The sequence below is a fragment of the Lynx rufus genome, unplaced genomic scaffold (genome assembly GCF_022079265.1).
Source record: "Lynx rufus isolate CCGP_SWC_20201006 ecotype Redwood Valley unplaced genomic scaffold, mLynRuf1.p SCAF_6, whole genome shotgun sequence".
In the NCBI taxonomy this organism is placed as follows: domain Eukaryota; kingdom Metazoa; phylum Chordata; class Mammalia; order Carnivora; family Felidae; genus Lynx; species Lynx rufus.
Window position 1 is genome coordinate 142,135,284 of NW_025814878.1, and position 16,090 is coordinate 142,151,373.

Consider the following 16,090-nt stretch of genomic DNA (forward strand, 5'->3'; position numbering starts at 1 on the left):
TTGAGTCATTTGTCTCATCAGATGTATTACCTGAGTCTGTGGTGGGGACCTTGGGTCCCCAGCCCTCCTCTCCTTACTTGCTCAGGGCGCCTGTGGTAGAGACGGATGGACAAGAAAATATCTGATGAGCAGATGTCAGGAACCTGGAGGGGCTGGAGCATAAACAGCCAGGACTGCCCTCAGTTCAGATAATTAGTTCTTGCACAGCCCAAGTTCAACTACACACATGAAGCTGTGTCTGTAAAGATCTGAGTTTCTGGTTTTACCCAAATAAAAATTTTGAAAATTACATCCATGGTCAGAATCAAACATATAAAAACAATATATAAGTTATCTACAAATAATCAGCCCTCTTGTGTATAGTCAAGAAAATACAGGTAGGAAAAAAATGAAGAATTTCAATTAAAATTAATATTCACCCCAGTATCCTCTCTTCACCTCCCCTCTGTACATATATATTTACCTCTTCCCCTCTCCTTTTCTTGCAAAAAGATGTTTCCCTCCTCTCATTAAATAAGGAAAGTGTCGGGGCACCTGGGTGGCTCAGTTGGTTAAGCGTCTGACTCTTGATTTCGGCTCAGGTCATGATCTCATGGTTCGTGAGTTTGAGCCCCGCATCGGGCTCTGCACTGTCAGCAGGTAGCCTACTTGGGAGTGTCTCTCCCTCTTTTTCTGCCCCTCTCTCAAAATGAATAAATAAACTTAAAGATAAGGAAAGGTTATTTCAAAATACGGAGAAAATTTAAAGATTCAAGAAGAAAATTTAAGTTAAATTTAAAAATCAGATTGCCATTAGCATTGTTTTGTGACCACTCTCACTCGGGCCTGGCCCCTGAGACCGTGACGGTGAGGGAAAGCTAGGGAAATATTTGCAGCCTAAGTGTCGTTTAATCTGTTTTCCCAGAGGTGTCCATAATGGCATTTCTCTTCAGGAAGCTGTTTTGTGTTATGGCCTTTGGCTTTTCTAATATTGAGAACCTTGGCTATTCTCCAAAACCATGCTAGTTTTTTGTTTTTTGGTTTTTTTGAAGCGTTAAATTAAGTCATCAGTACATGGAAGAATTCATCTAGAAAGTGTTCACTAAAGCACTTCCTCGGGCGGGCACACATGCATGAGTGAACCGTGTCCTGTTCTCCAAGAGTTTGTAGTCCAGAGGTGGTATAGGAAAGTTCCGCCAATTGTTCTAGGAGAGAGAGAAAGCCCTCAGGTTTCAGAGAAAGAGAAGTCACATTTGACTTGGGATGCCAGGGAAATAGCGTAGGATGTGTATTTGCTCTCCTCCTTGTTTGGGGGGGGGGTGGTTGTCGAGGGTGTGCTGACCGGACTTCTGTGGGGAGATGGCGGAGGCTGGAGGCCGAGGGGAGCAGGTGCCGCCGGGAGGATAGCCACTGCCTGGCGTAGCTGGAATTGGGAGCCTGCAGACGTCACTGTGAGGAGGGGGCCAGAGGACAAGCCTCCGGGATGGGCAGTAGGGAGCTATGGAAGGCTTTTGAATGTTAGGATAAGATGGGAGTTACGCACTCCTTTGGGCTGCTTTAGAAGCGTGTGTGGAGAGAGCCTTGAGGTAGGAATTGGAAGGTGTCAGCTTGGTGGGATGCTTCAGGGGGGTGAGACTCAGCAAGTTAATTCCCTTCTCGGTGCCTCGGTGTCCTCATCTGTAAAAGGGGAATAATGCTGTGAATGGAGATGAGGATTCAGTTAGCCCGTGAAAACTGCTTCCGTGTTGCTACAGGAGTTGTAGGTGTGGTACAGACTTTAGTGCAGTCAGGTACCCAGCAGCGTCGGAAAAAAGCCCGCCCCATCAGAAAGGAAATTGGCCATGTTTGTAGGGAATATCTTCGAAGTTTATGATTTTATTTTTTGAGAGAGAGAGAGAGAGAGGGAGAGAGAGTCTCAAGCAGGCTCTGCACCGTCAGGGCACGTCCCAACACAGGGCTCGAACCCATAAACCGTGAGATCACGCATGACCTGAGCCGAAGTCAAGAGCTGGTTGCTTAACCGACTTAGCCATCCGGGCGCCTTGAACAGTAACCTCCTGACAGGATTGTTTTTCCTGGGAATAACTTATGGACTACTTGACTATTCCGTCCTGTATGTGACACATTCGGGAAAGTTGGCTGAGTATCAGCATATTAGGACAAAGCATCTTTGCTACCGTAATAAAAAAGATACCGCAGGGGCACCTGGGTGGCTCAGTCGGTTAAGCGTCTGACTTCGGCTCAGGTCATGATCTCGCGGTCCGTGAGTTCGAGCCCTGCGTCAGGCTCTGTGCCGACAGCTCAGAGCCTGGAGCCTGTTTCGGATTCTGTGTCTCCCTCTCTCTCTGCCCCTCCCCTGTTCATGCTCTGTCTCTGTCTCAAAAATAAACATTACAAAAAAAAATTAAAAAAAAAAAGATACCGCAGATACTGTTTATGAAGTCAAAGCCAATTAAAGTATGCAAAGGTGAGGTTCTTGTGAAGAAAAGTGGCAGAATAGGAGTTGATGTGCCAACAAAAGAAGGGTGCTGTGTAGCCCGTTCATTTTTCTAAAGCAGACGCAGTATTTGGTTGGGATGTGGTTTGGGTCAGGGAAACGTGCACGGTGCTGGTGACTACCGCCCTCGAGTGGGAGAGGCTTTGGAACTGAATTTTAAATAAATCAATTCGGTGGAGTGAAAGAGTTTACGGATTTTTTTCGTGTCGACAACTGAGGCATGAGATTCGCACAGAGAGCTGGCGTGCTGGTGACGTTTACTGTCCTTCTGAGGCTTGGGTAAAGTAAACGCCTGTGATGCACACGTACTTGGTCCAGCCCCACAGTCCCGCCTGCAAGCGAGAGGCAGGCTTTGTGCGTCTGCTAGGATTTTGGTTTACCTGTCGCGGCACTTATCCTGCCAGCAAATCCTTTCTGTCTGTCCAACACACCCCCTCTCCCTGTGTGTGTAGGTGTGAGCTGTGTCCTGTGGTGCACGCACATGGGCTCTCTGCTGCCGTTGAACTACAGGGAAAAACAATGTGGGCCATTGGGGGGGTCCCCTCTCATTGTTTCTGTGCATTGAGTTAGAGCACGTAGACACTGGCCGTCTCCTGGAAGTTTACTCCTTAGAACTTTATCTCTTATGCAAGTCAATGCACCTGTTTCATGAGACGTCTTCGGTTCCTGAAATCGAAGTGCTTTGCAGTTCCTTGCAAAAGAAAGAGAAGTGTCACAGAGCGGGGCTGCTTAGAAAACCTCAGACTGATCCCGTCAAAGAGTGGTTTTGAAGGTCAAGGGGCAGCCTCTGCACACAGACGTCTACCCTAGCCGCTGCTTCTCATTTTCCAGTTGACTTGCCCTTACCCCCTGAGCAGGAATGTCCAGTGTTGTTTTTGGAATAAAATTGAGGCTTTAGTTTCTGAATGTGCCATGAGAAGTCATCTGTTTCTCCCTCTAATCCTAGACTGCCACCTTCCTATTCTTGATCCTCCCAGCTTCCTGCCAAAGATTTTTTTGCCCTATTTTCTTCCTGCTTTCGACTAGCTTAACTTCGTCCTGTGTGTCATTGAAACAGCATGCCCCACAGTCCTGCTGAAGTGAAGCAAGAATTCTAGAAGACAGATGTGATCTCAGATGAAGTCAGACCTATGTCTAGTTTGATGTGTCCAAGGTTCACTTAACCGAGTCGTGTGAATGCTGGGGGCTGTTTCTGACAGGTCTGCTGTTGCTTTGCGTAATATCTGGTTTTGCTGTCTGGTCGCCAGAAAACAATGCCAGTAAAATGCCCGATGATGGTATGGAACCAAGATGAATCATTCTGTAAGATCTGGAAGGTTCTGTAATATCACGTCCATTTGCGAATGTCTTGTTAAGCCCACAGTTACCCCCCAGTTCAGGAGTTTTAAGATGATGGGATTTAATCATAGGTGTTTTCAGGGGAGATTGAGAAAAATCATGCTGCACTCGCAGGCCTCGTGCATTTACACGAGAATTTGAAGGAATTAATGACGTTTGGCCTAGTTGGTTATACCTGATTATGCTTCAGTCATAAAAACCGCAAGGATGTGTAGGAATGTTTTCAGGGCAAGCAGAACGTTCAGGGTGTTTAAATGCTTTGTTGTGTATCGCAGGGTTTCTCTAGGAGTAGACAGGGCAACTTGCCAGGAGGTAGCACATTTTCTCTGGAATCCATCCCGTGAGAAAATGGAGACAACTGTTTTCCTCCAATACTCTACGAGGTGATTGAGATCCGTCACGATGACTGAGAACATTATATGGGGCAGAAGTGCTTTTAAGTCATTAAAGATGAAAATATGTTCAGTATAACTTAGCATCTTTATTTACACCATTTCGCACCCGGGTCCTGCCTTGATCCCAGTGCTTCTGACCCAATACCCTTCCTCACAGCTTGTGACCTCTTCCCCTCCTCCCCACTTGACTCTCGAGGGCCACACCCGAACATCCTGGAACAGCGTGCGCTGGGGTCAAATCACAATTCACTCGTCTCGCTGTGACCACGGCCGTTCGGCCCTCTCTGCCTCGGAAGGACCAGCGCTCGGACTTTTTCAGGGCCTCTGGGCCGTAGATCCCTTGGATCTTCCCCTCCCTCTCCTGAGCGCCCAGCCCACAGTGTCCGTCACCACAGCAGTACCCTCAAGTCCATCTGGCCACCTGCTTGGAAAGCCAGCAGCCCCACAGCGTGCCCGTTGCCCCTTCCTGCACACGTCTGGGCTGTGGCGGGCGGGAGCCCGAGAAAGTCTCACGGCTGGTCCACCTGCTGCCTCCAGAAGCTCATGACCTTCACTCTCGCTGGGCTTTTCTATTTAATTTCTCAAGTTCTTTATCTGGGTCCAAAGTTTGCCCCCACCCCCGCCCTGCAGATTTTGTGGACGGTGCCCTTCTCACCAGCCGGTGTACCCTGTTCAGGCTTTTCGTGGCTCCTCAGTGCCCTACGAATAAAATCCAAACCCCGTAATCGGACCTCGAAGGCTGTCCGCGACCTGGTTCCTGCGAGCTCCCCAGACTCTTCTGTTACCCCCTCCCCATCACACGGTGTTTGCTGGCCCGCTTTGAACCGTGTGCCATTTCTGGTGGTGAGCACGAGCCTTCTCACGGCCGTGAACTTGCTGTCCCTTCGTCTGGAGCGGTCTCCCCAGCTCCTGGTTCCCCATCTCCTCCTCCCACCCCCGCCCCGATGAAGTCTTTATTCCTCTTCAGGTTTTAGCATAGACGTGGTAGGGACTGGAGAGCACCATCCACATTCCCCACGCTCCGCTGCCCTCCCCCCACCAGAGGAGAAGTGCCCTTTTCCTGCACCCCCCGCCCCACTATACCCTCTACTTCTCCTTTTATACCTCCTGTTTGTCTGCTTCTCACGATAGGCTGTCCATTTGGAGGGCAGGGATGGTGTCAGTTTTGTTCATGGTTGTGTATCTAGTATCTTGACAGCTGGTCTTGCCATGCTGTAGACATTTAATAAAAATTCGGGGTCAGTTAATGGATTCGTAAATTACCCATTAAATGATTACTACCTGAGGGGTGCCTGGGTGGCTCAGTCGGTTAAGCATTCGACTTCGGCTCAGGTCATGATCTCGCGGTTTGTGGGTTTGAGCCCCACATCGGGTTCTGTGCTGACAGCTTAGAGCCTGGAGCCTGCTTCGGATTCTGTGTCTCCCTCTCTCTCTGCCCCTCCCCCGCTCACGCTCAGTCTCTGTCTCTCAAAAGTGAATAAATGTTAAAAAAAAAAAATTGAAACGATTAGTATGTGATAACTCTGAGAGCATCGGCTAATGTTTATTGAGACTTCACCAGGCAGCGCGGATTGTTTTGATAACTTCACAGGTGTTAATTTCTTTCTTTCTCGCGATTACCCCACGGGGTAGGTCCTCTTACTTCACCAGATCTGTGAATAGTGAAACTTGGAAGTGGACGGCCGGGCGCTGAACCACAGTAAAAGGAACACTTCTTCCGACATGACATAGTCTTTCTTGACGGACGTTTGTAAGGGGTACTATGGAAGCACAGAGGAAGAGATGTGTGTTTTAAGTTTTTGAAAGTTCGTGATTCAAATTTAGCATACACATAAGCTAATAATTCATCAAGTAGAACACGCTGTCTTCGAATTATTCTAGTGCAATCTACTGCCACGAAACAACGAAATAACATAGAGACTGTCCACATCCCTGGATAACTCCTTGGGTGTATAAAAGGGGGCTAAAGAAAGGAGATTAAGTTTCTGAGGTTTCCAGCTTCTTGATGCTCAGAAAGCGGAATTTACGTTTACCTAAATCAAAGTGGCAGCCATCTTTGGTCTAAAAAAAGGCGTACCACAAAATAGATTTCTACGCACGGTGCCAACCACTCGATTTTTGAAATTTATTGTTATTTTGATCTTGCAGGAGAATCATGAAAAAAGTCTCCATGGAGCCCTCTGAGCGACTGGCCAGTCTCCAGGCTCTGTGGGACAGCCAGACCGTGGCCGAGCAGGGGCCCTGCGGTGAGCATGCATTTTAAAACCAAATTATAAATGGCCGCGTGGATGTCCCCGTGCCAGGAAGTTACGTCTATTCCTAGTATGCTTCTGTAAAGGTACAATTAGTTTTAAGGTGTAATTACCACTGCACAGACTTTAGACTGGTGGATAAAAGTCCTGTGTTTAAGCTGTATTGCGTCCTGCTGTGTACTTACTATAGAACAAGGGGGAGAATCTTTGCCGTTTTCCCAAACAGAAAGAAATAATCAGCATTGTCAACATCGGCCATATTTAAACTTTTAAACTTTAACTTAAAAATCATTTAGCCAAAAACCTGTCACGTTTCTGTTGTGTGTTTCAGGTGGATTTTCTCAGATGTACGCCTGTGTGTGTGACTGGCTTGGATTTTCATACAGAGAAGAAGTACAGTGGGTAAGTTGCGTCTGTGTGCAGGCTTGTGTGTGCCCCCCGCCGCCTGGAGAATATTCCAGTATTTGACTGGCTGGTTTCTTTTTTTCTTCCTTTCCCCCTACCATTCATGTTTTCGGCTTAAAATCTTCCTTCCTCAGATTATGTGAAAATCTGTATCATTGTCTAATTCTCTCTCTGCATCCCTCTTTCCTGATCATCTGTGCGGACTATTTACATGATTTAATTATATTTAAACAGGATGTGGATACAATTTATCTGACACAGGACACCAGGGAATTGAATTTGCAAGACTTCAGCCATCTTGACCACAGGTAAGCCACTGCTTTCTTTCCTTCCGTTTGCAACTGATTTTGCTTCCGGAACCATACTTCTGGGCTGGTGCTTATAGACACAGGCGATCTCCAGAAAATCCCGTTACAAGGGGAATCGGGAGAATCTAAGACTCTCTGAATTTTGCCTTTCGAGTAATAGTCTCAGATGTGTTCATTTGGGATGGACGTGCCTGTGTGTACTTGAAATCCAGAGTTCATAGTTAGGAACTGTGGAAATAATGTAATTCTGAAGTTCTTATACCGGCTTACAAAAGTCTATTTAATCATCTGCCCTGTGTATATAATACTATGTAATAATATAGTATTATTTTGCCTAATTGCCTTAGAACATTTTTTCTAGGAAGCAATTTTATGCTGTAATCCTAAGAAATGACGTTTGGTTTACAATTTCTTTATGAGTTGGGGATTCGCTGCTAGGGTATAGATGCGCACATGTTGGTGGGAACGGGTTTGCCGTTATCTGCCTTGCGATAACGATATCACGGCTGTGAATCCCGTTACACGTTATTTGAGAAACCTGCGGGTTTTAAGATCTTGACGTTCGTATGTTTAGGGCCGAGGCTAGCGGGGTCAGGCCCCAGGGAAGAAGCTTCGTTCAGGGTTAGGCAGCGTTGGGCGGTGCCCCTGCGTCTTTGCTGGGTATCCCAGCCTCCTCCCTGGAAACGCTGCTTATTTTAAGCAGCAGACGCTAGTCCCACCGCCGTGAACCTCAGCCCAGTCAGTCCGTCCTCTCTGTCTGGCATCGAGAGAGAGAATCCTGGCATCCGGCCCTACCTTTCGCGCTACGCGCACAGCTGGAATGCGGCGTCGTGGCCTGAAAAATGCCATTTCAAATTATTTTCCCACCTACCTGGCGGGAAAATCCAGAGCTGTACAGGGGTCCCCGAAGAGTCCTAGCCAACGGAACGGAGCGGAGAACACAGACGGGAGCCCTCTCTGCGGCGCTGGGGGCTGCAGAGGGCGGCGAGGCCTGGTCTGTGCTTGTGGCCAAAGCCAAGTGCCCGAAGCCCCTGGTTCTCAAGCGTGGATTTGCTTCCTGCTTGTGGAGCCAGGGTGGTTTTCTCCCGCCTGGAGCTGTTCCTCCTCTTCCTGCACACGAGGGGACGTCGTACTCCCGCTCCGGCTTCCCTGGGTGTCCTGCGTAGCTCGTGAAAAAGTGAACTGAGAAACAAGGAAGAATCTTAGTCTGCAGGTTTTTCTCCAATAAACGCAGGAAATTGTACGCAGAGTAAGAGGATTGGGTCGCCCTGCAGCCTTAGGGCTCAATGTGTGCGGCCCCCGGAACCTTTACAGGTCTTGACAATGATTGAGCTTTTGGGTTACGTGGGTTATATCTTTTGGGACTCACCGTATTAGAAGCTGAAACTAAAATTAAACACGAATGCCTTTAAACATGTTAATAAACCCATTACATGCTAACGTAGGTACCGTTTTCGTGAACAATAACCATTTTCCGAGACAAACCTAAGTCCGCCGGAAGAGTGGCTTCCCTTCACCCGTGTGCTTATCTCTGTAACTTCTGACTTCATAGAAGGCAGCTGGATTCCCGTGTCCGCTTCCGTTCACGTTCTCGTGATGTGTGGCATTGACTGAAGTACATTTAGAACATCCAGGCTTAAGCAGATGCATACTTAGAAAAGGGAGCGTTGTTAATAGCCTTGTCACATGACTGTGGATACTCCTCGTTCGTACTTCACCATGACTAGTAAAGCGATGGTTTCCCAAAGTTCAGTTGCTGTGTGGAGTCGGAAACCGTATCCACGAACTTTTTTTATTTTACTTTAAATCCCACTGGGGCCCTTGGGTGACTCAGTCGGTTGAGCGCCTGGCTCTTGATTTCGGCTCAGGTCACGATCTCACGGTTTGTGAGGTTGAGCCCCACGTCGAGACTCTTCTCTCCCCCTCTCTCCCTGCCCCTCCCCCGCTTGAGTGTGTGCGCGCGCGCTCTCTCTCTCTCTCTCTCTCTCTCAAAAATAAATAAACTTAAAAAGCAAATCCATTTGGTCCATCTTGTGCTTCGAACTAATCTTACCCCCAGATGGTTTTGTAGCAAGCATTCTGCATCGTTCATTTAGAAAATACTGGTTCACTGGGTTATGCATAGTGTGCAGATATTTTGCTGTTGTACGATAGGGAGAAAAGAGGACATTTGTTAACACTGCTGATCCTCTCAAAAAAGTCTTTTTAAGCGTGGCAAAACTGCCAGTCTCCTAGTGGCCGATAAAAGTTTCTCCAGATTCAAGTGTGTTTTTTTTTGTTTGTTTTTTTAAAATTATAACTTTACTGTTGGAAAAAAGTTCCTCGAAGTGACGGGCTAACTTTTTACGCTGTAGAGAAAACATCTGCTAAATCCCAAGTCTGAATTGACTGTACTTTGTCATCTTTTTCATGGTGTTCCATGGGAGAGCGAGTTCTGCTTAGAACTCTATCACAAAGATACTTCGCATTGAGAAGATGAGCCCTTTGTATAAAGAGGAGGCATTTTGTGCCTGTTTCTGTTTTGTCACACAGGCAGGTACTCAAGTGCTGAGATTTAATAAAAGAAGTACTTTCTACTTCATCAAGGGCATTCCTCTTTTCTTTCTTTCTTTCTTTCTTTCTTTCTTTCTTTCTTTCTTTCTTTCTTTCTTTCTCAAAGAAAGACAGCATGAGGGAGGGAGGGGCAGAGAGAGAGAGGGAGAGAGAATCCCAAGCAGGCTCCACACTGTTCGTGCAGAGCCCAGTGTGGGACTTGAACTCACCAACCTTGAGATCATGACCTGAGCTGAAAGCAAGAATCGGAGGCTTAACTGACTGAGCCACCCAGGCGCCCCAGCTTTTTCTTTTTTTAAGTTTATTCATTTATTTTTAGAGAGCTAGAGAGCATGTGCAGGGGAGGGGCAGAAAGGGAGAGAGAATCCAGGCAGGCTCCGTGCCATCAGGGGCTCGAACTCACGAACCCGTGAGATGGTGACCTGAGCCCAGATCAAGAGTCGGGTGGCTGACTGCACCACCCGGGCGCCCCAAGGGCGTTCTTAAATGACATGGGCATTTGCTGGAAGAAACCGCACGTGTGGCGGTAACGAACACAGTGACCGGCGTCCAGGCCTGGCATGGCCGTGTTGATTCCTGCTAAGGCGATGGTGGTTTTCCCTGCTGTCATTTTTCTGCCATCCATGCAGACGTCTACACGGAGTAAAGGACAGTTTGTTTTAGTGTTATTATGAGAGTAGTTTTGAACTTGTGAGGCCCTTGAGGGAGTCCCGGGGTTCCACAGGGGTCCATGGACCATACTTGGAGTGAAGACACCGTGTATGGCGGCTTGAGGTGTTTCTCCGGCTTCCTTTGTCACACCTTCAACAGTTTTTACACCGTTAATAGGCTATGCGTAATGTCAGTGCTGTTTTCCAGCGTATCCGCTGTGCTCAATTTGATGATTAATCTGGCCACAGAGGGAAACCATATCTAGGGAAGCTACTAAATACAGTTACTTCACACACATAGAAATATATGGAATGCTGTCCACCGTTGAGGAACCTTGTCGAAACTTAGAATTTCCCTACAAACAGATTTTTTCCTAATTCCTTAGCTGGAGAATTTTCATTTTGTCAGTAAACACTGCATTCATGATCGTTTACTTTTCCTACTTGGTAAAGGGCTAGAAGCACTTTTGTCATTACTGAGATCAGAAGGCGGAAAGCTTTTCCTGTCAAGGGCCAGATAGTAAATATTTTAGGCTTTATGGGGCAGGCAGCCACTGTGGCAGCTCGAAAGCAACTCTAGACAACGTGCGATTGAGCGAGGGTGACTGTGTTCCAATAAAACTTTATTTACAAACATACACTCTGCGGGCTGTATCTCCCCAAAGAAAAATGCAAGATGAGCTACAAAAAAAATTTAGAGCTTCTATTTATGCTTATTGCTGAATCATTTTAAAATTTCTATCTTTGTTTTATAATATGCAACATATTACTATTGCTGTATTTTGCACGTAGTAACTACTAAAAAATTAGTTCTCAATTTTTTTTCTTTTTTTTCACTTTTTTTTTTATTATAGTGGGCTTAATAACAGCAGGGGTCATTGCTATAGACGTCCCCTTTCCTACTAATGCCTAAATACTTGGACTTTTTCCAGAACTTTTTTGCCCTAATCTTCAGTATATCCCCTCGTTGTTGAGGATTTAATTTCCCCCCATGATTCTTACTATTATGATTAGCGCCAGCTTCTATATAAAGAGGCTACTTACGGTCAGTGCTTTTAGACAGCCTGTATTAATAATATTTTGCCAATCAAATTACAACGGAGTACATTGGGTGGACATTTCTGTATGTTAGAATCTTGAGCACGCTTCTCCGTAAAGGGACAGTCTGTACTTAAGCAGCACAGTAGTTTGGAAGGATCCAGAGTGGCCCAGTTTGGGGGGATAGGGGTCATTGTCTGAATTTGAGAGGTTTTACAAAAATGTTACTTTCTCGTTTGGGTGTGAATTGTGGAGAAAAGAAGGGAGGAATGAGACGCATTAGAGGATCAAGAGGAGAGGTCGATGGGCCCCTGTTGAGCTGGAGTTTGTTAGCAAACGGGGCAGTAATTCTCATACGCGTTGGTGAATTTTCCCATGGTGGCAGTTGGCTCCCAGAAGCTGTGTTGGAACATAATTCCCAACTGGCCACCATTCAAAGCTTTATTTTTTCATTCCATTCTTCCTTGTCTGTAGTCCCTGTACTTAGACACTACCTTTCTCAAGAGCCTCTAGGGTCTCTAAACTCATTAGTGGTCCTGGGATGGAACTTCTGTGAGGGCCGGGTTGTGTCTGTCTTGTTCAGGCTGTACGACGTGATGCTCTAGGGTCAAACCAGTGCCGCAGAATAAAGGATGTTCAAGGGCAGCTGAGCTGCTCTAGGGAAACAGACCAGAATCCTGGGAGGGTGAGGGGATTCTTTTTTAAAGGCTTCCTGGACTACTCAAATACTCTCCCCCATAGGCAGGTTGGCGGTCGTTAGACTATTCACGTTCTTTACCCGATTTTGCTCTTTCTTACCTACTCCAATCCATGGCTGAATCCTCTCCGGATTCCTATCAATTCTGTGTGTTTCTTTCAGTTCACTCACCCAAGGCCAGCATCTTTTGCATCTAGGGGTTTGTGACTACCGTTTTTTTTCAGCTTATCCAAATCGGGAGGTTAATGTTGCAGGTCTGATAACAGGGAGACTACACGTGGTTTGGGCGGCTTTTCTCACGTGGAGCACAGGCACGGAGGAAACAGTCTGCATGCGTGTGCTCCCCATCGATAATTCTCATCGAAGAGAATATACCGGGGAGATAGATTGAGAGGATGCAGGTCTAGGGACTGGGCAGTGCCCCTGTCATCATTCTCATCAGACACACTCTCCTAATGTCCTCTCCCCTCTCATTTGCCCGGGATCTGCTCTCCTGCAGAGACATACCCATTGTTAGGACACCGTGACCCTTATAGCACACGGCCTCAGGAACTGAGAAATGGGGAAACGTGGACGTCGTCCTGAGGCCGCTTATGAAGCCTCCAGTGTGCTCTTTTGTCTTCCCTGGGGACCTGCCTCCACGCGTGTGCGTCTTCAGCCACCTCCCTTAAGTCTTGAGGGTCTGTCCCGGAGCTTCAAGGTAGATCGCAAGCAACTTGAATGCTGTCACGGAAAACTGACTAGCTAAAAGGCTGTTATCAGAACTGAATGAGGGGTAAGCATTCGCGTCTGGGGATGACCGTGTGCATGCTAGAGCCATCCAGTTCCTCCCTGGAGAAGAGCAGTTAGGAAGCATTGTACTTGGGGAAATGCCCACCCACTTGTTCTCTATAGCTTCCAAAATTTTATTTAAGTATTTTCTCGAAGCGTGCGCTGCTTTAGATACCGATGGGCCAAAAAGAGGTGTAGCTGGAAAAGGCTTTGCTGCACATTTCTCACGGGACCTCTCCGAGGTCTGTGAGCCGACATGTTAAAAAGTGTAATTACACTGTAATTTGCAGGGGCCGGAATGATGGGGTGGAGGGGGAGTGGTGCCGAGGCGAAGAGAATATACCGCTTTGGATACATCGGTTTTTTTTTTTTTTTCTTGCTCCCGGTAGATTTGCAAGACGAGCTAATCTCCTCAATCCTCTAAAGGCTCGATGACATGCATCATTGAGTTTAAACCTGGCTCATGAGAGCCCAGCTGGCAGCTCATTCCCTTCAGACTCGTGTATTTGTGTTTTCATATTTCTTACTCATCAGAGTGACAGTCTTGAGCCTGATGCTTCCAGAAGAGTTTTGCGTGTGGGTTAATGTTTGTCAAGGTTGTCCCGAGGGCATTGGTGTAATTCTTTCCTAATCTAGGCTGTCTCTCTTTATTCTCGCTCTCATTTCAAAAGGAAGAAATGCTGTTCGGAGTGTGAAATCAGGTATGAAGAACAGTGCTGGCTTCTGTTTTCCTTTTCAAAATGTCTGTGAACAATTCCGTACGCGTGGTTTCCGGTCTGGGTCAGACGGGCTCTGTGACTAAGGCAAGTGACTTAGACCCTGAATCACTTGCCAACTTGTTTGTTTTTGCATTTTAACTTTTTGAAATAGCCCCCTCCCCCACTATTAGTTTATTTTTAACATCCAAAACAACAAGAGTGCTGTCGTTATTTGAGGAGTTGCTTCAGGAAACATGTGATTGTTGGCTTTCCAAATAAGTGGCTGGTTGAATGTGACGGGAAGGGTTTGGAGTCTTGGATCTAAAATCCTACGGGTGTACCGCCCTGGGTTCACCGTAGAGTAGTTTGAAGATTCTTGACGACTTTAAAAAGACTCCTTTTAAAATGAACAACCATATAAAGTGGCCAGTTTTCTTAATTGAAAGGAAAAGAGACACACAAAATCCCTACATTACAGAAAATTTTGCATTTCCAGAGGCTAGTTCATGATCTTTTCTTTTTTCTTTTTTCTTTTTCCTCTTTTCTTTTCTTTTCATTCCTTTTCTTTAAATTTTAGTTAGTTAACATGCAGTGCAATATTGGTTTCAGGGGTAGGCTTCAGTGATCATGACTTACAGTAAATACCCAGTGCTCATCCCAACAAGTGCCCTCCTTAATACCCATCACCATCTAGCCCATCCCCTATCCGCCTCCTTTTATATTTGAGTGGTTCCATATTGGGGGCATATATATTTACAATTGTTAGATATTCTTGATCGACAGACTTCTTAATTATGATATAATGCCCTTCTTCATCTCTTGTTACAGTCTTTGTTTTAATGTTTATTTGACAGAGAGTGCGCGCGAGTGAGTGTGGGGGGGGGAGGGGCAGAGAGAGAGGGGGACAGAGGATCTGAAGTGGGCTCTGTGCTTACGGCAGCGTGCCCAGTGTTGACCTTGAACTCATGAACTGTGAGATCATGACCTGAGCTGAAGGTGGACACTTAACTGACTGAGCCACCCAGGTGCCCCGATAGCGTTTGTTTCAAAGTCTAGTTTGATACAATTTGGCTACTCTGGCTTTCTTTTGGTGACCATTAGCATGATAGACAGTTGTCCATCCTCTCACTTTCCATTTGCAGGTGTCTTTAGATCTAAAATGAATCTCTTGTAGGCAGCATATAGATGGATCTTGTGTTTTTATCCATTTTGATACCCTGTGTCTTTTGATTGGAGCATTCAGTCCATTTATATTCAGAGTGATTATTGTAAAAGATATGAATTCAGTGCCATTGTTTTGCCTTAGAGTTGGTGTTTCTGGTGATACTCTCTGGTCCTTTCTAGTCTTTGTTGCTTTTGGTCTTTTTTTTTTTTTTTTTTTTTCCTTTGCACTCAAAGAGTCTCCCTTAAAATTTCATGTAGGGCTGGTTTAGTGGTCACAAACTTCTTCAGTTTTTTCTTTGCCTGGGAAACTAACTCTCCTTCTGTTTTGAATGACAATCTAGCTGGATAGAGTATTCTTGGCTGCATGGTTTTCCGATTCAGCACATTGAATATATCCTGCCATCCCTTTCTGGCCTGCCAAGTGTCCGTGGACAGATCTGCTGTGAACCTGATCTGTCTTCCCTTGTAGGTTAGGGACTTCTTTTCCCCCCTTGCCACTTTCAGAATTCTTCCCTTTTCTGTATGTTTCGTGAATTTGACTATGATATGTCTTGGCGATGGCTGGCTTTTGGTGAATTTAATGGGAGTTCTCTGTGCTTCTTGGATTTTGATGTCTGTGTCCTTCCTAGATAAGGGGAGTTTTCAGCTATAATTTGCTCACATAAACCTTCTGCCCCCTTCTCTCTCTCTTCATCTTCTGGAACCCCTATGATACGAGTGTTATTATGTTTTAATAAATCACCGAGTTCCCTAAGTTTGCCTTTGTGATCTGTTACCTTTGTTTCCTTCTTCTTTTCAGCTTCATTATTTTCCATAATTTCATCTTCTAGATATCATTGATTCCCTCTTCTGCCTCATCCACCCTTGTTTTTATGGCCTCCATTTGGGTTTGAAACTTGGTTATAGCATTTTTAATTTTGGCCTGACTAGATTTTAGTTCTTTTATCTCTGCAGAAAGGGATTCTCTGGTGTCTTCTATGCTTTTTTCAAGCCCAGCTAGTATCCTTATAATCCTTGTTTTAAAATCTAGTTCAGACATCTTACTCATATCTGCATTGATTAAATCCCTGGCCTTCATTTATTTTCTCTTCTTTCTTTTGAGGTAAATTCCTCCCTCTTGTCATTTTGGAGGAAGAAAAAACAACAGCTATAATAATAGAATGAAATCAAAAAATTAACAATTAAAGAAATTAGGTAAGAAAGCTAGATCTGAGGTGTGTTTTGGTGTCCTTGTTCAGAGAAGCTGCCACGTTCTGTCCCTGAGATTATGCACATTGTTCTGTTAATCTTCAGATCGATTTCCTACGTGTTCAAAATGGTTTGATGCTGATCTAGCTGTGTTTTA

At 45.8% G+C, this 16,090-nt stretch overlaps 1 protein-coding gene across 2 annotated transcripts in view; it reads left to right on the forward strand.

The window, feature by feature from the left end:
- The window catches only part of CARMIL1 (capping protein regulator and myosin 1 linker 1), a 311,314-nt gene that overhangs the window by 132,994 nt on the left and 162,230 nt on the right, over positions 1–16,090 (forward strand). For both annotated transcript variants that reach the window (XM_047103122.1, XM_047103121.1), the window contains exons 6-8: positions 6,358–6,455; positions 6,793–6,863; positions 7,101–7,174. In XM_047103122.1, the coding sequence (XP_046959078.1) occupies positions 6,358–6,455; positions 6,793–6,863; positions 7,101–7,174 (243 nt within the window). The remainder of the gene's footprint in view (positions 1–6,357; positions 6,456–6,792; positions 6,864–7,100; positions 7,175–16,090) is intronic.